Below are 22,642 nucleotides of genomic sequence, written 5' to 3'. Positions count from 1 at the left end.
GGAAATAGATGGGGAAACAGTGGAAACAGTGTCAGACTTTATTTTTTTGGGCTCCAAAATCACTGCAGATGGTGATTGCAGCCATGAAATTAAAAGACACTTACTCCTTGGAAGGAAAGTTATGGCCAACCTAGATAGTATATTAATAAGTAGAGACATTACTTTGCCAACAAAGGTCCGTCTAGTCAAGGCTATGGTTTTTCCAGTGGTCATGTATGGATGTGAAAGTTGGACTGTGAAGAAAGCTGAGTGCCGAAGAATCGATGCTTTTGAACTGTGGTGTTGGAGAAGACTCTTGAGAGTCCCTTGGACTGCAAGGAGATTCAACCAGTCCATCCTAAAGGAGATCGGTCCTGGGTGTTCACTGGAAGGACTGATGCTGAAGCTGAAAGTCCGATACTTTGGCCACCTGATGCGAAGAGCTGACTCATTGGAAAAGACCCTGATGCTGGGAAGGATTGGGGGCAGGAGGAGAAGGGGACGACAGATGGTTGGACGGCATCATCGACTCAATGGACATGAGTTTGGGTAAACTCTGGGAGTTGGTGATGGACAGGGAGGCCTGGCGTGCTGCGATTCATGGGGTCGCAACGAGTCAGACACGAGTGAGCAACTGAACTGAACAGAGCATGCAGGATTTTAACTCCCCACCCAGGGACTGAACCTGCGTTCCCTGCACTGGAAGTGTGCAGGTTTAATCCAACGGATTGCCAGGCAAGTCCCTACTGCTATTTTTAAATTTTTACTCATTTTTATCCCTCCCCGCAAAATGTGGATGTAACTTTCACCTCTTTATTCTAAAAGTAACACACGTTTACAGAGAGACAATTATGATATTTCTACTGCTTCACGAGCTCTCCCACTAGTCAGTGGGTACCGGACACTTTTATCAATAAATACAGAGCCGCAGCACCATTTTGATGGCCACAATCATACTCCATCAATTGGAAATACCGTGATTTGTCTCAGTAACCTCCTATTAACAAACAGTCAGAATGGTCCCAGTATTTCTCATAAACACTATGGTGCCTCCAGTTGTTCAGATGTTACTTAAGGACACGTCTCCAGAAGGAGAGGTGCTGAAGGACCACCTGAAACCATCAGCAGGATCCAAGTCAACCCACTTGCTCTGGAATAAACAGAACTCTTTCTGAGAAGCCACCACGCCAGAGAATGTACGGGACAGAGAACACTGAAATCAGTGTTTCTTCAGGAACACGACGGCCGGCTACAGTCTTTCACGCACACGTTTCTCTGGCCTCTGCGCACTGGCCTGGGGTGTTTGCTCCGGCTGGTGAAAGGGCAGCGGTGGCTGGGACGCACCTAGCCCATGGGCTTCTAACTAGCCCTCGACTGTTGAAAATATATGTAGTTTCCTAGTCTCTGTGGTAACCTGCAACCCAGCAGCATCCACATTTATGTGCAGAGCTGCAAACTCTTAAGGATGTCTCTGAAGCACAGATTTCTGCAAGCAGGTTGCTACGGCCCTGTTATACTTGTAAAAATTCTGGTCAATACTCCAGAAAGGACCTTTTTCTCCTGTCTTACACGTTAGCTCACTGTTAAATTCTTCACACCCCCATCTTGTTTTGAGTTTCATTGCTTTTTGCAGAAGTGAAGCATCTTCCTGTATCTTTTTCTGACTTATTTACTCACACACTTCATGTAGCTAATGGGTTACTCTAGTCTTATTAAACCTCTCTACATATTTGATATATATTAGGAATACTTCTCCCAACGCCATTTATTAATAATTCTGGTACTTGACTGAACTGAAAACTTTAGTCATACACAGTCAACTGACACGTCTCCACGAAGGCTCCCCAGTGCCCTGCCTTCCAGGTCTTCTCATCGCAGCTTCTCTCAGCTTTCCTCCTCTTGCTCCTGCCCGTGCTCCCGTCCCCAGCCGCCCATGCTCACCACGGTCATCAACTTCCATGTATCAGGATGTAGGTCCTGGCTGGCCCGAACCTCAGGAACTGCAGAGGGCAAACGGGGCAGAACGCAGCTGCAAGCGTGCACAGAACAGGGCTACGCAGACAGCGAGTGGGAGGTGAGGTCGCGGATAAGCTGGACCTGAGGTCTTGCTGGCGCCACTGTTCTCGATACCAATCAGCTGTGTTTTGCTCGGCATGTTATCAGCTTTATTTTGGAGGCTCTGTTGAGCTGTTTCTTTCCGCTGTTCTCCTCTAAGCTCTTCTAAGATGTTAAAAGGTGCTTTCCTAGTGGCTCACTGGTAAAGAAACTGCCTGCCAATGCAGGAGACACAGGTTCGATCCCTGGATCAGGAAGATCCCCTGGAGAAGGGAATGGCAACCTGCTCCAGCATTCCTGCCTGGGAAATCCCATGGACAGAGGAGCCTGGCGGGCTACAGTCTATGAGTCGCAAAGAGTTGGACTTGACTAAACAACAAGAAGGTATTAAAACGTCTAGTAAGTCCTGGCTGGTCTTTCTTACTTACAAAGAATGATTCACATCAGAGACTCCTGCATGGACAGAACAACCGGCTAAAGGAAGGCTCTGCTGATGACAGGAGCCTCTGGTGTTGGGGGAGGGGGGAAATGATCGGTGACTACTGATGGGTGCAGGATTTCTTGGGGGTAGGGGGGGAGATTAAAAAGGTTCTAAAAGTGACTATGGTGATGCTTTCATTCCACAGGGAAAAAAACCCTCATTTCCCAATTAGCAGTATTCCCTTTCATGGACTCCCCTAAATCAAGTGCTGACTTAGCAAGCATACCAAATGCTAGAATTCTTGAGGAAGGAACTCACTCCTATCAGATTATGTAGCTGTAACAATAAGTTACATGAAACGTGTCTGGATCCTGGTTCCTATCAAACAACTATAAAGGACATTCCAGGGTCAGCTAGGAAAATCTGCACATGGGGTATTCGATGATGCTAAGAACTTATGCCCAGCTTTGCTAACTGTGACACTGCCCCGTGGTTACGAGAACGTGCTGAAATACTCAGGAGCTCAGTGTCCACTTCCTGCCAATCGGTCCAGCTAGACACACACCCAGAAGGCAAGCACGCAAAGCGCTACTGAGCGCCGCGTCTGGGCAGGGGTGCTGACCGCCACACAGCTCTCCAGGCGCTGCTCATACTTCAGCTGTTTATTTCAGAAGACCGGACATGTACACACTGCTACATTTAAAATGGATAACCAACAAGGGCCTCTGTACAGCACAGGGAACCCTACTCCACGTCACGCGGCAGCCTGCACGGGAGGGAAGGGATACACGCGTGCGTATGGCTGAGGCCCTTGCTGTCCACCCGAAATCCTCACAATACTGTTGACCAGCTATCGATTCCGTGCTCATGCTCAGTCATTTCCGACTCTCTGCGAGTCCAGGCTCTTCCATCCATGTGATTTCCCAGGCAAGAATACTGAAGCGGATTGCCATTCCCTATTCCCGTGGATCTTCCTGACCCAGGGATTGAACCTGTGTCTCCTGCACTGCAGGCGGATTCTTTACCCGTTGAGCCATCAGGGAAGCTCGTTAATCAGCTATCAGTTCAGTTCAGTCGCTCAGTCGTGTTCAACTCTGTGACCCCACGAACCGCAGCACGCCAGGCCTCCCTGTCCATCACCAAGTCCTGGAGCTGCTCAAACTCATGTCCATTGAGTCGGTGATGCCATCCAACCATCTCATCCTCTGTCGTCCCCTTCTCCTCCTGCCTTCAATCTTTCCCAGCATCAGGGTCTTTTCCAATATGTCAGTTCTTTGCATCAGGTGGCCAAAGTATTGGAGCTTTAGTTTCAGCATCAGTCCTTCCGATGAATATTCAGTCCTGATTTCCTTTAGGACTGGCTTGATCTCCTCGCAGTCCAAGAGACTCTCAAGAGTCTTCTTCAACACCACAGTTCAAAAGCATCAGTTCTTCTACGCTCAGCTTTTGTTATGGTCCTACTCTCACATCCATACATGACCACTGGAAAAACCATAGCTTCGACTAGACGGGACCTTTGTCAGCCAAGTAATATCTCTGCTTTTTAACATGCTGTCTCTGCTTTTGGTCATACCTTTTCTTCCAAGGAGCAAGCGTCTTTTAATTTCATGGCTGCAGTCACCATCTGCAGTGATTTTGGAGCCCAAGAAAATAAAGCCTGTTACTGTTTCCGTAATCAGCAATACCCAAATATAAAACAAACCATTTTTTAAAAATTGGGGAGAGAAACTACATGGCTAAAAAAATTTTATTAAGGATTTTCAGCCATTTTATAATTAAAATCCGTGCCCTGTTTATGTAATTTTTATTTTGGCATTGATATGGAAAATTTTGTCCCTGGAAACCTCTAACATTTTTCTAGCTATCACCCCAATTACCACAAGGTGTCACTCTTTCCACATTCAAAGCAAAAGGTTTGCAAGGGAAAAGGCTATTACCTGTACTAAAAGGAAGACACTGCACCCCCAAGTTAATCTGAAACTTTAGAACCATCTGTATTTAGGAAGTAAAATGCAATAATTCTCTCAGTTCAGAGACAATGAAATACAAACTAGACATAAATGTTAAACTAAAAGTTTTCTAAAACTTTAGATGAAAAAGTGCCATCACTATGTATCAGGAATAGAGTCCCACAAGCCACTTCAGTATCCACACACTTTGAAATAGTCTGAGTAGCCCTGAGGTCATCCTACAAATGGCAGGTCAAGCAGCCAGAGCTCAGAATCGCCACCAGACACCTTGAGGGCTCCTGCAAATAACCCCCCCTGCACCCACGGCACGGGTGCTCCGGCTCCATGTTGCATCCGTCTGTCGGTCCTCAAAGAAGCATGACCCGAAATTTCAACAGCTCTAATCAAGGCTGGAAAAAGTCCGCTTTCATTCCAATCCCAAAGAAAGGCCATAGAATGTTCAAACTGCCACACAGTTGCGCTCATTTCACACGCTAGCAAGGTAATGCTCAAAATCCTTCAAGTTAGGCTTCAACAGTACATGAACCGAGAACTTTCAGATGTACAAGCTGGATTTACAAGATGTACAGACATACAAGAACCGGAGATCAAGCTGCTAACATCTATTGGATCACAGACAAACTTCTGCTTCACTGACTACACTAAAGCCTTTGACTGTGTGGATTACAACAAACCGTGGAAAATTCTTAAAGAGATGGGAATTCCAGACCACCTTACCTGCCTCCTGAGAAACCTGTATGCAGGTCAAGAAGCAACAGTTAGAACTGGACATGGAACAATGTACCGATTCAAAACTGGGAAAGGAGTATGTCGTCAAGGCTATGTATCGTCACCCTGCTTATTTAACTCCTAAGCAAAGTACATCATGTGAAATGCCGGGGTGGATGAATCACAAGCTGGAATCAAGATTGCTGGGAGAAATTTCAATAACCTCAGATATGCAGATGACACCACCTTAATGGCAGAAAGCAAAGAGGAACTAAAGAGCCTCTTGATGAAGGTGAAAGAGGAGAGTGAAAAAGCTGACTTAGAACTCAACATTCAAAAGACTAAGATCATGGCATCTGGTTCCATCACTTTATGGCAAATAGATGGGGAAAAATATGAAACCATGACAGACTTTATTTTCTTGGGCTCCAAAACTACTGTGGACAGTGACTGCAGCCATGAAATTAAAAGATGCTTGCTCCTTGGATGAAAAGCTAGACAGCATATTAAAAAACAGAGATGTCACTTTGCCCACAAACGTCCGTATAGTCAAAGTTATGGTTTTTCCAGTAGTCATGTACAGATGGGAGAGTTAGACCATAAAGAAGGTTGAGCGCAAAAGAATTAATGTTTTGAACTGTGGTGCCGGAGAAGACTCTTGAGAGTTCCTTGGATACCAAGGAGATCAAACCAGCCAATCCTAAAGGAAATCAACCCTGAATAGTCACTGGAAGGACTGAAGCTGAAGCTCCAATATTTTGGCCACCTGATGCGAAGAGCCAACTTATTGGAAAAGACCCTGATGCTGGCAAAGTTTGAGGGCAGGAGGAGAAGGAGGCGACAGAGGATGAGATGGTTGGATGGCATCACTGACTCAATGGACATGAGTTTCAGCAAACTCTGGGAGATGGTGAAGGACAAGGAAGCCTGGCATGCTGCAGTCCATGGGGTCACAAAGAGTCAGACACGACTGGGCGACTGAAAATCAACCAAGGCATCCAGAAAGGTTCCCTCCATCCTCCCCGTCCGCACCAGGCCATCCTCAGAAGGCATTACAACTTAAAATTCGTTAATGTTCAAGGAATCCAGGTAAAGAATACATAAGAACTTTTAAAATGTATCATTTGGAAATAAGTTGAAAGTTACAAAAAGATACAAGAAGTAACACAAGGACCAGGACCTGGACACCACGTACCTTTTATTCAGCCTTGCCTACATACCATGTACTGCGTTCCATCATCTGCTGTCTCCTCTCCCTGCCCATCTGCCTGTATTCACCTTTTCTTCCTTAAGGATATACGTCACGGTCCCTCACCCCGGCATAACGCAGCGTGTGGTCGCTACCAACAGGCCGACCCAGTGGGCTGTCCACCTCGTGAGTTTATGCCGACGTCTGTCCCCACAGCCCGACGCAGCCCGAGGCCCAGCAGGCAAGGGAGCAGGGGCTGGCCCGTCAGTCCCCACTCCTGCAGCCGGGAACGCCCCCTCAGCCTCGGTCCTTCATGACACTGGCATCTTTGGGGGCACAGCACCACTCAGTCCTGGGCGTTTCTTTATGACCAGCTGAAGCCGCGTCTCAGCCAGGACGTGGCCTGGCCACACGCACGTGCCCCCGTCACAGGGCCGCCTGTTCCACTGCACACTTTTTTCCTCACTTGAACATGATGCACCGTCTCTGAGAGGGTCATGCAAACTTCCATTCTTCATCCAATTTTACACTCAGAAATGCTTGTACTATTTTTGAAACTTTTTTTATAAGTCTGAAATAACTACAAAATAGTTTTTAAAAATCTTTTGAAAAGCAAACAGAGCAACTCAAAATCCGAGTTCCAAATCTACCTGACCATAAAATCTTCATGGAAAGGAGGCAAATTAAACAGATAAACAAAAACCTGTGCTGTAGGCCTAAAGATCAATAGTTGTTGGTCTCGCTACACTGCAACCACTAGACGTTGATAATAAATGGCTTTTCCTTAGATCTAGAACGTTAACAACCCCATTAACATCTCACTTAAATGATTTTTCATAGTTAAGCAGTTTTAAAGAGATGCTTCTGTGTAACAGTCCTTCAGGAGCAAACCAGCAGCCAGGAGACGGGCGATTCCGTGAGGCTCCAGCCCACACGCCTGTCTGCCCGGCCGCAGCGCTGCTGCCCTGGAACCCTGCCCACAGAGAGCCGCCCCACCTGTCCGTCCTGAGCATGCACTGTCCCCTGGGTGGGGGGGCCTCACTCTCTAGGTTGGAGATGAGCGTGCACTGTCCCCACGGGTGGGGGGACCTCACTCTCTAGGTTGGAGATGAGCGTGCACTGTCCCCACGGGTGGGGGGACCTCACTCTCTAGGTTGGAGATGAGCGTGCACTGTCCCCACGGGTGGGGGGACCTCACTCTCTAGGTTGGAGATGAGCGTGCACTGCCCACCTCACTCTCTAGGCTGGAGATGAGTGTGCACTGTCCCCTGGGTGGGGGGACCTCACTCTCTAGGCTGGAGATGAGCGTGCACAGCCCCCACGGGTGGGGGGACCTCACTCTCTAGGCTGGAGATGAGCGTGCACCGCCCCCACGGGTGGGGGGGCCTCACTCTCTAGGCTGGAGATGAGCGTGCACCGCCCCCTGGGTGGGGGCCTCACTCTCTAGGCTGGAGATGAGCGTGCACCGCCCCCTGGGTGGGGGGACCTCACTCTCTAGGCTGGAGATGAGCGTGCACCGCCCCCTGGGTGGGGGCCTCACTCTCTAGGCTGGAGATGAGCGTGCACTGCCCCCCTCACTCTCTAGGCTGGAGATGAGCGTGCACCGCCCCCTGGGTGGGGGCCTCACTCTCTAGGCTGGAGATGAGCGTGCACCGCCCCCTGGGTGGGGGCCTCACTCTCTAGGCTGGAGATGAGCGTGCACCGCCCCCTGGGTGGGGGCCTCACTCTCTAGGCTGGAGATGAGTGGGCACCGCCCCCTGGGTGGGGCCCTCACTTACTCTCTAAGTCGGAGATGATGAGGTTGTCGTGAAGCTTCACCGCCCGGTGCTGTTCCACTTCGTCTTCAAGTTCAAAGATCGTTTCTTTCATGTCACTCCTTTCTGTCTCTTTTTCTTCCAGCTCTGATCGTAATTTTTCTAAGGTCATGTTCAGATCTTCTATTTGCTTCTTAGCTTCCCCTTGGAAGGCTCGGTATTCGTCTTCTACCTGTGTGAAATCGAGGGTGCAGATCAGGAAACTGAGGGCTGTTCTGAGCTAAGTCCCAGGACGGAGGCGCAGGCCGCCTGGGCTGGGAGCGAAGTGGGCACTGCTCTGCGAGAGTGAGGAGGGCCGTGTGACCTCTGCGGATGCCCAGGGACTTGGACTTCACACCACACGCTTCTGCACGGCGTGCCACCACGCCACTGAACTCACGCTGACATCACACCGAACCTCACGACTTGACTTGTGAAGACGTTTTGGAAGTTTTCCCTTCTCCAAAGTTTGGACTGAAGGCATGCATCTCACCAACGATTAACACACTTTCCCACAAAAATGACGTCTGCTTTCTGACGGTTTCAATATTAAATTAAAAATAGAAACCAAAGATTCTCAAGTACTGTCAAACTGTTAGTTCATGGGGGCCCCCAACATGTACGCGCCCACAAATATATCTCCTAAACTGTATCTCTGAAAGTCATCCCTTAAAAAATTAAGATTTACATTGTTAAGAACAGACTCTTATACAAATGGCACAGCAGCTTAGCCCAAACTCATAGAACTCGACTTGAAAAACCACACCACAGAAGGAGAAAAAGAGGCAGACACTGCTGACCCCACAAACTGGAATTCTGGCCCTCCGTTTTTCTTCTGCCAAACTACAGCTGCCAGGGCTCTGTGAGACTGCAAGACACGCTCCCCCGGGCACACCCAGAACTGGGGACAACTTGTCAGCTGTGTCTCTAGCCTTAGCCTTTCACAGGCAGGACAACAGTGAAAAAGAGAGAGTGGAAGTGACATCATTACAAGAACACTTTTCACTCCATCCCCACACAAGCAGCTTAGAAAAACATCAGCTTAGGAAAAGCTACTGACACACCACCCGGGCTGCGGCCCCCGGAGTACGCCGTGCACTCCAGCCACCGCACACGGCTCCAGAACCCTCCACCTACTGAAACGGTACCTTTGCGATGGCATCCTGCAGCCGGTTGGCATCATTCCGGGTGTGGGCCAGGTCTTCCTGCAGGCTGCTGGCCAGAGTCTCTGCCTTCTCTTTGTCCAGCCTGACGCTCTCCAGGAGGTCCTGAATGTCAGACTTGTCTCCAGAGTTATGGATAGAGTACAGCTCCGCCACTTTCTGCTTCTCGTTCTCCAGCTGGGCCTTCAGGCGATTCATCTCGATCTGGTCACTGGCCACGGTGGCCTTGAACTCCTCCAGCGTGGCGGCCAAGGCCGCCTTGCCCTTCTGCTCGGACTCGACGATGCGCTCCATGTGGTGGTTGCGCTCCTTGAGCGCCCCGATCATCTCCTGGGCCTCCTTGTTGTCCTGCTCGGCCATCTTCAGCGTGTTGCTTAAGTGCTGCTGGACGCCCAGGAGCTGCTCCCGCTCGAAACGGGTGTTCTCCGCGAGGTCCATGTAGCGCTGCTCCAGCTCCATGTAGCGACCGCTTTTCACGTCTTCGTCTATGACGTAGGAAATGTGATGCTCGTCCAGGAGGGAGCGGAAGTACTCGATCTGCCGGCTGAAGTGCTCCAGCTTGTCGCTCTGCTGGCACAGGGACTCCATGAGAATCGCCTTCTCCTCCCCGAGCCGCTCGTTCTCGCTGTTGAGCTCCTGGGTGATCTGCTGCAGGTCGGCGAGCTCCTGCAGCGTGGCCTGCAGCTCCTCGCTCGTGCTGTGCTGGTTCTCCTCCATCTGGTGTATCCGCTCCGTCAGGCACGCGACAGACACCTCGCTGGCGTTCCCGCTGCTCCCCTTCCGAGAGCGCTCTGTGCTCGGAACGCCCTCTGACTCCGAGGACGAGGGCGCGTCCAGGGCGTCGTCGCTGGACGTGAGGGGCTGGTAGGCCTCGCTGCACTCGCTGCCCAGGTTGTCCAGGGAGTTGCTGTGCTCGTGGTCCATAAGCGTATTCTCATCCTGGCTCAGCAGGTCCTCCACTGACCCAGGGGCCGAGCCCTCCACCGACGAGGTCAGCGTGCCCCCGCCGTCGCTCTGGTTACCAGGGGTGATCTCTGGGCTCAGGGACTGATAGCCAAACAGCTTTTCGGAATGGTCCAGCCTCTGCTCCAAGGAGAAGCCCAGCGCGTTCAGCCGGTCCTTCAGCATCCGGTTCTCGTTCTTCAGCTGGTTGAGCTCTTCGCGGATGGCGGTGTTCTGTTCCTGCAGCTGCAGCAAGGTGGACTCAACGTCAGTTGGCTGGTGCGCGACGCTGGCTTCCTTCTCCTCGGGCTTCTCGTCACCCTCAGTGGGGGGGTCCTCGCTGATGCCCAGCTGAGCACGCATGTCCCGCAGCTCACTCCGCAGATGTAAAATCTCTACGTCCTTGGTTTTGGCCAAGGTGAGAAGATCCTTCACTCTGGCCTCCAGAGCAGCTTTGTCACTGATCTGATTGTCCGACTTGGACTTGCTCATGCGGACGTCGCATTCCGCAGCCGTGCGACTGCGTGAGCGTTTGGCCGACGCCGCGTCATTGGCCCCCTGACCTGCAGAAGGCAGTTTTTTGCTCTGGTTTAGTCGGGTACGGTCACGTAATCTTTCTCTAGCAGAACTGGACTCTTTATTACCTGTGGAAGTGCTCCGCTTGGTTGAAGAACTTGTGCCTACATGATTAAGACAAAGAGTTTAAGGCAGAAAATTAGCAAGAGGCAGGCACACAGTTATGCCCCAGGTGAACGAGGAATGGGCTAAGGACCTGCACAGGGACTGTCACACTAGCCCTGCCTGAGAGTCTGGTTCCTGGCAAGTTCAGTTCCCTCCAGACAGGAAGATCAATCAGCCTTTATTCATCAATGAAAAAAGACGTGACACACTGAGCTGCATGCTGCAAAGGGGCAGGTTTTATGGAATGTGAATTGTATCTCAATGATACACACGGCCAGCAGCCCAGTGTCCGGGGGTGGGGGGGGCTATAGGAAGGTGCCTCGAGGGATAGCCGGTCACACAGCAAACCACCTACAGAAGCAGAAAGTGAAGGAAGACCATGGATGACCCGAAGGGAGAGGCAGCCTCTGGACAAACAAAAAACCAAGCTGCCCACAATAAACACAAAAACTATGAGCAAAGAAAATGCAAAAAACTGTTCACACCATGAAACGCCACGTTGTGTGTGTTGCCGCGCAGTCATGTCCGACCCTTGCAACCCTACGGATGGTAGACCAGCGGCTCCTCTGTTCGTGGATCTCTCCAGGCAAGAATACTGGAGGGGGCTGCCATCTCCCCTTCTTCAGGGGGGTCCGCCCGGCCCAGGGATGGAAGCTGCGTGGCTGGCACTGGCAGACGGATTCTTTACCACCGCGCCACTTGGGAAGTGCCGCACCATCAGCACCCATAACGAGAATTATTAAAACAGGCAGCTGCACTTATCCTCACCACACACACATATTAACACCTCACACACAGTAATTTACACAGGCTTCATCACCATCATCCTGTTTTACAGATGAAGAAACCCAAAAAGATGATAAATAATCTGCCAATGCCCCACAGGTAATACATGGATGAGCCAAGATTCAAAGGCAGGCAGGCCGTGCGGCAGAATCTGCAACTTACCAGAACCCACTCGGCCTTTATCGGTGTTAGAAAACGATGCGGCATCAACGCTAAGGCCTAATAACACAGTCATCAAACAAGTCACAATGTTACCAACTGCTAAAATTCTAAACCTGCGCAAACAACTGACATGAGCGTGTATTTAATATAAAAAGAACGTGTTTAAATATCCACAAACACTTAAAGAAATCATTAGACTCTCTTTCGGTTTGAAAAATAAGTCCTAGACCTGACCAATAACCATTCTTAACGAGCCAACTGGTTCTTCACGTGTCAGCACCAGGCTAACCAGGAAGCGGAGTGCGGATGTCCCACGCAGCGGGGACGATGTGGGAAGAGCCCCTGCTCCCACCACGGCTCCGGGGAGCGCAGGCAGGGGATGCTGGTGGCCTCAGCAGACGAGGACAGGGTGCTGGAAGCGGCATCAAATACAGGAAGGAGAAGAAAGGTCACGTGGCAGATGGAGCAGGAGAGGGAGGCTTCCACAGGCCCTGAGCGCCAGCAAGCATCCAGGGAGTCGCAGCAACAACGTTCAGTGAATTTTCCGGAGCAGGAAAGAAACACGGATGAGCGCTCTGCTGGAGAGTGAGCCAGAGGACGCCTCGTGAGGCAGGAGGGGAGGGAGAGCAGAGGAACGTGGGCAGACAGCAGTGGAGCTGAGGGGGGCCATGTTCGTGGAGAAGAGCCCACTCTCTGCAAGAACAGAGACGGGATAACGAATCTGCACTGGATTTCAAAGGCAGAGGAGCAACTGCAAACAGAGGCTGGGAAGGGGAAAGACAGGGCAAAGGGCCTGGGGAGCTGAACACTGAAGGCAGCCTGTGAGGGCAGGAGGCGGGCCAGCAGGGAAGCACGCGTCTGCACACAGGAAACTCTAAAGGCCGGGGAGCGAGGAGGTACGAGGGGTCAGAGTACTGAACCTCCTTTTCACCACACAAGCCAGAGCGTTAAACGTGGTGACGACCCAGGCTCGAGGGTAGAGACCTCAGGTCCAGTCTGCTCCGTCACCAGCCCTGAGGCCTGGCACAGAATGGGCGCCCAGGAAGCATTCGCCAAGCAAGTGAGTGCATGGCCTGGGCGAAACACTGCAGCTTTCTGCAGGGGGCTCTCACGATGCTGAGCTGAGCGCCTCTAAATGACGCCTCTGATGACGGCCTCGACCTCCGGGGCTGCAGTGAGGAGAAGACGGAGTGACACCTGCAGAGCCAAGCAGGGATGTCCACGTTCCCTCCTGGTGGCCGCGCCGCTGCGGTCAGCGTGGGCCGGGCTCTGGGTGGAAGGAAGAAGCCACAGAGGGTCAAGGCAGGGGAGGACAGCTGGCAGGCCCAGCCGAGGAGGAAGTCCAGGACACAGAGGGGACAAAAACCCGAGCGAGGAGAGCAAGAGAGGGCCTGCTCTCCTTTCCGCCCACCTGCTTTCATGCACTCAACTACAAACACAGTATCTTATGATTACTGGAAGTTCCCAAGTTTTTTTTCTTTCAGTGTAAGAAGCAACATATGAAAGCATTACTCTCTGAACTACAGAATGAGATCTTAAAACAAAAAAAAACCCTGCTGTTAATGAAGGAAGACAGAATGGCAGGACCGGAATGAACGGATCCAGGCCCTGACTACCCGAGGCTGCTGACATCAGGGAGTGGGAGACGGCCAGACGCCATGGGCCGCCTGGCGGACGGACGACGGTCCTCTATGAAGGAGCGGGCGGGAGCAGGGGGGGAGCCTCAGTCTGTCCCATCAAGGCTCTAAATCCAGGGACACTACAGTGAACAGAGGGAACCCAGGAACACGGTCACGGGCTTCACCAGAGGGGATTCCCTGGAGCTCCGGTGGTTAGGACTCTGTGCTGTCACTACTGGGGCCTGGGTTCGATCCCTGCTGAGGGAACTAAGATCTTGCAAGCTGCATGACATGGCCAAAGAGGAGCAAATAAAATCCAGAAACTCTATATGTCAAACAACCAGTTTCTACAAAATCTAAGTTGTGAGAAAAAAGGTGGGGAGGCAGTGAACTCACAGATTTAAAAATGAAGACTTAAGAGACACCAGCAATTACTATATGTTGGACCTTAAGTGAATCCTGGTAAATCCTAATCCAAACAAATAAGTAAGTGTATGTATGTAATATTTATAAGACAGTTGAAAATTTAAATATTTACTGAATAACTAACAATTTGAGAAATGATTATTTTAAGGCCTGATGATGGCATTGTGAATTTATTTTTAAAAGAGCACTTATCTTTCAGAGATAATCAGATACGTGTGGACGACACCTGGAATTGAAGGTGGGTGTCAAGGAGCCGAGAATGGCCCTCAAGTGACAGGGTGACGAGCCTGTGGAGAGGAAATACCAGACGGCTGTGCACAGGTCAGACGTTTCCTATGACCGGACAGCAGTCCCTAAACACCACTGGCCCGCCTGCGTGACACAGCGGAGCGTGCCCCCGCCGAGCGCGCACCTGTGCTGGTCTTGGACCTGTTCTCCGCAGTGCTCATGGCAGGGCCGGGCGCAGATGGCGCGGTGGAAGAGCAGGCGTTCTTCTTCCCTTTGACACCATTGGTCACGGTCACCCCTCCAGCCATCCCGGCTAGAAGGTCATCACTGCTCTTGGTCTAGAAGCAACAGAAGATTAAAAACAAACTGGTTAGATAAAGCGAGATTCAATAACATTCTGACCCTAAACAAAGCCCTTGACTTTCACGCTGAGTCCAAGACCTCTGCAAAGACCTCCTGGCAGTTACCAAGTAGCACCTCACTTGGTGTCGCAGAAACGGAACCTTCTCACTGGCTCATAAACAACTGCAGCTTCTTTTTAAAAATATGAAAATCACCATGTACTCAAAGATGTCATGGGAGCCCACCGTGTGCCCCCATGTGCCCGATTCAGTGAGGGGTGAGAGGAAGTGAGGACACCCTACTTGCTACCCCTCATCTAGGCTGTGACTCACCAACCAGGAGCACTGGAGTCCCATCGCGTGCACCATCTGGCAGTTTCTAGAGAAGCAGCATTAAGAGTGAGGAAGAACCGCCACTGCTCTAAAGTGATCCAGTGATGGAGCCAACATCTAAGATACTCTGAAATTTATTTTTTTAACCTTTATCTATTTTTTTTTTTGGTAGCCTAAGCAAAAATTGAAAGAAGGGGATTTTTATAAAAGCCCACATAACATACAAATAAAAAACTAGAGACTTTATGGTTACAGTGAGGGTTAAATGATCATTCTATGTGAGAAAGACAATTTGATTTATTTATGTTTTATGAAGATGACTGAAAAACGTGAGCTTTTTAAAAAGGAAATAAGCACTCTAGATAATTGGGTTGGGCATAAAATTATTACTTAAGAAAAAACAGTGAAGAAATCTGATTTTACTTCTCCTGGAAATGAGAGAGAACACATAGGAGTTAAAGATCTATGGGAGAAAAAAAAAAAAAATCTGCTTTTAAATCAAAGAACCAGGGCTTCCTCGGTGGCTCAGTGGTAAAGAATCCACCTGCCAATGTAGGAGATGCGGGTTTGATCCCTGATCTGGGAAGATCCCACATGCCTTGGAGCAACTAAGCCCCTGTGCCACAACTACTGAGCCTGTGCTCTAGAGCCCGGGAGCCACAGCTACTGAAGCCCGTGTGCTGGGAGCCCATGCTCCGCAACAAGAGACGCCGCCACCACAGGGAGCTCACGCACTGCCACGAGAGTGAGCCCGACCGCGTCGAAGACCCGCCACAGCCAAAAATAAATCAATACAATCATTTTTTGAACAAATAAAGATCCAAAAGTTTTGCCCACTAAGGTGAAGTGGTCCTTCCCTGCATCTCACTAGATCTAGCCACAAACAACATTTGAAATAAGAAGTAAAGAAATGCATAAACTTGGGGATTTCCTGGCAGCCCAGAGGTTAGGAACTGGCACTTTCATTGCTGGGGCTGGGTTCAATTCTTGGTTGCAGCCAAAAAAGAAAGAAAGAAACGGGACTTCCCTGGTGGTACAGTGGATAAGGGTCCACCAGCCAATGCAGGGGACATGGGTTCAGTCTCTGGTCTGGGAAGTTCCCACAGGCCACAAAGGCATGGAAGTCCTGGGCCACAACTACCACAGGCCGTGTCCTCTAGAGCCCACAGGCCGTAACTGCGGGAACCGCGCTGCAGCTGCTGGAGCCCGGGGCCTGGAGCGGGCTCCACAACGGGAGAAGCCTGCGCACCGCAACTAGAGCGGCCCTCACTCGCTGCAACCAGAGCAAGCTTGCACACAGCAATGAAGACCCAGTGCAGCAAAACAGTAGTAAATTATTGTTAAAAAAAGAAAGGCACATCTCCGCACCCCACAACTGCAACAACAGTGCCACTTGTTCCGTGAGTCACGGGCAGGGACAGATCTCGTGTGGGGGTCCACCGGAGCGGGTGTGTGGACATGGCACCTAAGTGATTAAAAGCCAAATACTTCATTGGTGGGGTTAATCATCAAGGCTGGTCAGTTACAGGGACGAATTTGGGCTGTGGGAAGTGACCATACACTGGAGAAGCAGAATGAAACGTGGAAGGTAAAATAACACTTAGGTGGGCTCTCCAAGCCCTTTTGCTTTTTCCAATTTTTCCATTTTCACTACTTCTTTCCTTCTTACCTTTTCACTCCAACTTCTATTCAACGACCCTTTTTCCTTCTTAGGTGAAAGCAGCGCACCCAAACAGCATCGCCTCCTGCACGCCCCCACCCAGTGTGTGCACACACACAAAACTACTTCAACATCAGCCAGCTGAGCGGAGCCCAGGCCACAGGCACTGGCACACACGGGCACACAGCAAGAACATGGCTCTCTCCACCTTACGATGGAGAAGTACTCACTGCTCAAGACCAGGTGCTATCAACGGGGTCCAGGCCTCTCGAGACCTGACACGCTCAGGGCGCGCTCCAGAGTGAACCACAGAGACACTGCCTGCCAGCGAGGAGAAGGCAACCTGGCTGGCAGTGTGCACGTCCTGTGCCAATGCTTCAACCTGCTCCTCCAGCTCCGTCAGTCACAGGTCACCCAGCTACACAGGCGCTCTGTTGCAAAGACAGCTGAGCAACTGAGTGACCGGCAGAAAACCCCAGTTCTCCTATGGGAGAGGCAGCTCTGTCGCAGAGGAAATGGCTCAGCGTGCTGATTCAGACTGAAGAAGCAGGGCAAAGGGCACCTGCTGGGATCGCCCCAGGGTCACAGGGTGACACCCGGACACTCAGCAGGGCTGCGGGGAGGAGAAGCCTGGGGGCGTCTCCCAGCCCCTGGAAGGAGTCTGTCTGCAGGGTCGACAACCTTGGGATGGAAATACTAGCACGTCCTGCTCGATCTTTCCACGCAGACGAGGGAGTCCCTCATCAGCTGTTCCCGCGAGGTGCCCTGTGAGGTGCTTAAAATGGTTAAGTCACAGTCCACGAAGCCCTGCGTGGACAGAGGCTTCTGGACAGACTGTGTCTCAGGTACCGCTTGGTTTCTCCCCACCAAACAGCAATGCTCTCCAGGTTTTCTGCAGAGGCCGAGTTTCCACTCAAAACACCACACCTCAAAACAAGCAAACAAACAAAAAAAAACAAGCAAACAAAGAACAAACAAAATGAGTTCTGGACTGGAGGAAGACCATGTGGCTCTCTGTCCACTGAGCCAAACACGTGACTGGCAGAAAAAGGCCCAGGGTCAGTTTCTCACAGACATTGACAGCAGCATGGGGAGGCTGCCACTGTCAGGACTGAATCGTGGGCCGAGGAAGCTTCCCGGGTGAGCGGCAGAAACCCGGCCGTGCATCACTCACAAAGCCCCGGCCCTGAGCCAGGCCCCGTGCGCCGCTGCCCTCTGACCGCAGCCCGAGGGCACACAGGGCCAGCCTGGCCGGCCTGCCCCAGGAGCCGGGGCTCGAACACCTCACTCCCCGTGACCGACAAGGAGTAAACCAGCCTCCAAAGGAAGGGGTGTAACGAGAAAACCAGTCACGCTCTAACTACACTAGTATCACCCAATTCCACGTGGGATTAATACTGGATCAGCAGGCAGAAAAGCAGTCCCAGTCTTCGGGGCAGTGTCATGAAGGGTGGGGCGGGAATAAGAACCCGCGTGTGGGGGCTCGGGAACAGCCGCTGGCCCTCCGGCCAGACCTTGCCCGCGTGCGCGCCCCATCAAGTCTCCTCAGCAGAAACAGCGTCCCCTGCTGGAAACGGCGCGCACTGCTCTCCTGCTCTCCCAGACAGCCGCAGGTTGCTCGGAATTTGAGCTGCTCCTGCAAACGACTCGCCTCCACGCCGCGCTCCATCGGCTCCCTGAAGGGGCCTCTGCCCCACAGGCACAGCACTCTGCTCACAAGCTGCCACCGGGCGTCGCTGGTAAAGACGGACCCAACACCAGTTAAGTCCACCACACTGTGAGCCCCTTCACAGACAGCTCGCAGCAGAGGCTGAACCGACAGCGTTCGTGGAGGACGTCAGACCTCGTAGGGAGACGCGCTCCTCCCACACCCGCCATGCGTGTAAACAGGTCACATGAATACCTTCGACAGTGCTGCTGCGGCCCCAGGCTTCACGGGTCTGCTGCCCGCAGATGCTGAGGAGCTGCTCTCAGGCCTGGCTTTGTCTGCTGCCTGCACTCTGCTTAGCCCCGACACCTTAGGCGCTGAGCCAACACTCCTGCTTGCTTTCTTCATTCTGGGCTGCCTCTTCGTGATGCATTTACAGGCAAATCTGTGGGGAGAAACGGCGTTATACCGAGAACAAAACTGCAAGAAAGCGCTTTAGAAATTTGTTTTCGAAGGATCTTACCATGAAATAAAAATGTTTGAAAGCTAGATGCCATTACAGAAAATAAAGGAGGAAAAATTCTTAGACTTGTAAATCAGGATGCACTTCCTTCTTGAACATCACTGAGCTGAAGTTATTCTGCGCATTCCAGTTCTCTCAGTACAAAGACGACCTCAGATCTCCAACGGGACGAGCCAACACAGCGCAATGCAGAGAAGCAGTACCCGTCCTGGCAGTGAGAGCGACACTTCACAGGTCTCCGCGGTGACCACGCTTTCCAAATTACCAGCACAGCCCTAGTTTCAAATGTTGGTACTGATATTGCACATAAACCAGTAGAACAGCACAGAAATTTCAACACCAGGATCTAAATATATTTCCCAGGATATCTCTTTTATCAAGAGGAAGCTCCAAAATGCCTTATCAGAACGTAAGACTCAACGTTTCGTTCAGAAAGTAAGGGCATTCTATACACCTGTAAGAACCATGACAGAAGACCTTCCCCCCAAGTGGAACAGACTGGATTTCACAGCTTAGAGGACCTGGAATAACAGAGAGCTCACAGAACTGTGGTCAGAACAACCCCTCAATGTATCTCTATTACTGTAGAGACTGAAAGCAGTCTCTACAGTAAGATCCTGTCTGGAAAGACATGTTGGCCGGGTCTGGGTAAAGAAAGTCACACAACTAACCGAAGTGGAAGTCTGCTGTGAATGTAAGGGCCTTCACATACAGTGAGGCTGAGCACAAAAAAGGTGGGTCTGTTTCAGGAAGGTTTCTACACACTATTAAAAATAAAGGGAAACTTACAGAATAACCTTTTGGAAGAGAAAAGGTTCCTTCCAACAGCCTCAACGACCGACCACTTCACCCAGACTGTGCTCTAACGCTCCAGATTCACCTTGCCCGACCTGACACAAACTGTACCAACTGGTCTAGTGGCAGGAACAGTGAGGCAGAGTGCAGGGGCTCCACGCCACCTCTCCTCGATAAGGCCTCAGAGCAAAAAGAGCACTGTGATTAACACCACACACTACAAGCAAAGCACAGCGAGACCTCTGGCTCCTCTCCAGCCTTCCCGCAACTTCTTGGTTATTCCTTCCAGAAAATGGCGCACTTGGTGATCCAATCACCCATCTGCTTGCTCCCAAGCTTGCAGCCTTCTCCTTCCCCACCCCATGAGCGCTCGGTTCAGGGTCGACGCCCCCTCTAGTTCAGACCCACCAGCTGCTCCCTCCAGGCTCCCAGACGCTTCCGGAGCACATACCACACAGTTACGCTGACCCCTGTCGACCAGCAACTCTGCTCTCCTACCCCGACAAGGAAAGAATCGGGCTGGACCTATCACCACGCTGATTTTGTAGAAAAATCAAGATCCTAAGAACCTTTCCTTCAGCCTCTCTCTTTGCTTTTGTATCACCTTCTCTTTTCTAAGTCTCTTGTCTTGTAAATGGCTCCCCAAAGTTTCTCTGCTCCGAAGTCCAGGGCAGCCCTCCTTCCTACGCCACTCAGCCCCGCACCCACTCTCTAAGCTTTTCCTAGGTCTGCGCAACCCAAGGGGACCTACTGCATCCACCCGTGGCTCCTAAGCACTGAAACCCGCCTCGTGCAACTGTCACCGTCTCTGTCCAGAGGCAAAGCCAAGTGAACAACCACTTCCCACTCACGAGGATGGCTACGCGCGAGGAGACAGCCGGTGACAAACGCTGGCGAGGATGTGGCGTAACTGGAGCCCTCACAGGCTGCTGGCAGAAACGCAAAATGGTGTTGCCACTTCGGAACACTGTCTGGCAGTTCCTCAAGTGGCAAACACAGATCCAGCAATTCCACTGCTGGATAGATACCCAAGAGAAATGAAAACATTTGTCCACACAAAAACTTATGTACAAATGTCCACGGGAATATTATGCATGATGGTAAAAAAAAAAAAGGAAAAAATCCAAACAACCTCAGAAATTACCAACTAAACCATGACAGAAATCTTTGCTAGCATTTAAACAACTCTTTACTTATTAGCACGTAGTTGTTACTTACGGGATATACATTATCATATAGTTCTCTGTTTACATGCTTTCTGCATACAAAATAACTTTTTGTTTCAATTTTAAATGTCCATTAATTGACAATGGATTAACAGAATGTAAGGGCTTCCCAGGTGGCTCAGTGGTAAAGAATCCACCTGCCAATGCAGGAGAGGTGGGTTCGATCCCTGCATTGGGAAGCTCCCCTGGAGTAGGAAATGGCAACCCGCTCCAGTATGCTTGCCTGGGGAAGCCCATGGACAGAGGAGCCCGTGGGCTACGGCCCATGGGGCCGCAGAGTCACGGGAGACTGAGCGCACGCACGCGCTCTCACACACACGTGGTCTAGCCACCCAGTGAACCGTGTCTGCTTGGGTATGACTGGCACAGCACGAACGAGCCCTGAAAACACTGCACCAGGTCAGAGGCCAGATCCGAACGAACGTGTCCTCTGTGACTCTCACTCACACACGTTCTCCAGAAACACCCAGCCCAGAGGCAGAGCGCAGCGCAGAGGCTGCCTGGGGGTGGGAGACAGAGCACTGACTGCTGACGGACACAGGCTTCCCTTCGGGATGAGGCGTCCGAAACTCGCCTTGTGATGGTGGTAACCGCGAATACACTAAAAACCACCGAATTTACATCTGCTCTTGGCCGCACTGGGAGGCTTCCAGGATCTCAGTTCCCCAACTCAGGGTGTGACCCCGGGCCCTCAGCAGTGAAAGCATGCAGTTCTAAATGCTGAATCCCCAGATAATTCCCCAATTTTACATTTTAGTGGGTGAGCTGTGTGGCACATGAATTACTTCTGAATAATGCTATTCTTTAGGAAAACCGATGACATCAAACCAGAACTTCTGGAAAGTAGATCCCAACGTTGAAAAGTACCTGACGAGACAGAGAAGGACTGCAGCTGTGCAGACGTCTGAGAGGAGACGGAAGCACAGCAGAAGCTCTCCGCTCCGGGAGACTGGCAGCGCGGAATCTGCGGCGGTCTCTCGGACCAGTGGTTCTCACCCACTGGACCCGGATCCCCTTTCTCTAACAAATATGTAAGCACACCTTTACTGCTGAAATGAAATCCAAAGATAACCTATTTATTACACACATTCTTTCTAAAAGTGTCTACATAATCTGCCAACAATGTGAAAATGACTTATAATAAAACACACATGAATTTTGACACATAACTGTTCAAGCAAGACCATACTAGGAATTAAACAGTCAGACATCCACAGCTCTGAGCTGAATCACTATGACAGTAACGAACAGTCCTGACTTGGGCACAAGGTCCTGGCAACTCAGGTACATGCCATCTCCCATGCATGCTCTCAATAACGTCATTTTCTGAAAGGGGAACCACACTTGTGAGATGTGTGACACTCTTCTGTCAACTTAAGCCATGGGGCACCCAGACATTTTGTCGAACAGTATTCTGGGTGTAAGGGCATTTCTGATTGAGATCAATAATTGAATTCACTGGGTGGGTGAAGCTTATTGTTCTCCTTGATGTCAGTGGGCCTTACCCAACTAAGGGAAGAGGTGAGTAGAACAAAAAGGCTGGAGTCCGATGAACTCTTCCTCACTGGCTTGAGGTGGGAAGTTGGTGTTTTCTGCTACCAACTCTCTTGGGGGGCCCAGCCTGCCAACTGCAGGCCTTGGGACTCCTAGCCCCCATCGCTGCGGAAGCCAGCTGCTTTCAACACGGCTGCTCCTGTCCTATTGGTTCTCTCTCCAGTGGTGCTGGTTTAGTTACTAAGTCACGTCCAACTCTTGCGACCCCATGGACAGAGGAGCCTGACAGGCTACAGTCCATGGGATTCTCCAGGCAAGAATGTTGGAGTGGGTTGCCATTTCCTTCTCCATCTCTCTCCGGAGAACCCTAACATACTTCAAAAAGCGGAGAACACAACAATTTCCCCTCACTGTCTACAGTAATTGCAATTCTGGAAAATTCCACATATACCAAAAAAATATATTTAAAAAAAAGCTTTCTTTGATGCAATAAGATTCTA

General features: G+C 50.9%; 1 protein-coding gene across 14 annotated transcripts in view; it reads right to left on the bottom strand.

The window, feature by feature from the left end:
- The window catches only part of SPECC1L (sperm antigen with calponin homology and coiled-coil domains 1 like), an 85,290-nt gene that overhangs the window by 42,102 nt on the left and 20,546 nt on the right, over positions 1-22,642 (bottom strand). For 7 of the 14 annotated variants that reach the window (XM_081542149.1, XM_081542156.1, XM_081542146.1 and 4 more), the window contains 4 exons: positions 18,360-18,549; positions 14,307-14,460; positions 9,264-10,900; positions 8,101-8,308 (listed from right to left, as the gene is read on the bottom strand). In XM_081542149.1, coding sequence (XP_081398275.1) covers positions 8,101-8,308; positions 9,264-10,900; positions 14,307-14,460; positions 18,360-18,512 — 2,152 coding nt within the window. In that variant the 5' untranslated portion in view covers positions 18,513-18,549. Of the gene's footprint in view, positions 1-8,100; positions 8,309-9,263; positions 14,182-14,306; positions 14,461-18,359; positions 18,550-22,642 lie in introns of all 14 variants that reach the window. The other 7 variants (XM_081542154.1, XM_081542147.1, XM_081542152.1 and 4 more) reach the window with 3 other exon arrangements.

Source organism: Giraffa tippelskirchi, chromosome 11 (genome assembly GCF_054371585.1).
Source record: "Giraffa tippelskirchi isolate mGirTip1 chromosome 11, T2T-mGirTip1v1.2.pri, whole genome shotgun sequence".
NCBI classification, from domain to species: domain Eukaryota; kingdom Metazoa; phylum Chordata; class Mammalia; order Artiodactyla; family Giraffidae; genus Giraffa; species Giraffa tippelskirchi.
The sequence above is the reverse complement of the archived record's forward strand: the minus strand, read 5'-3'. Positions and strand labels throughout refer to the sequence as shown.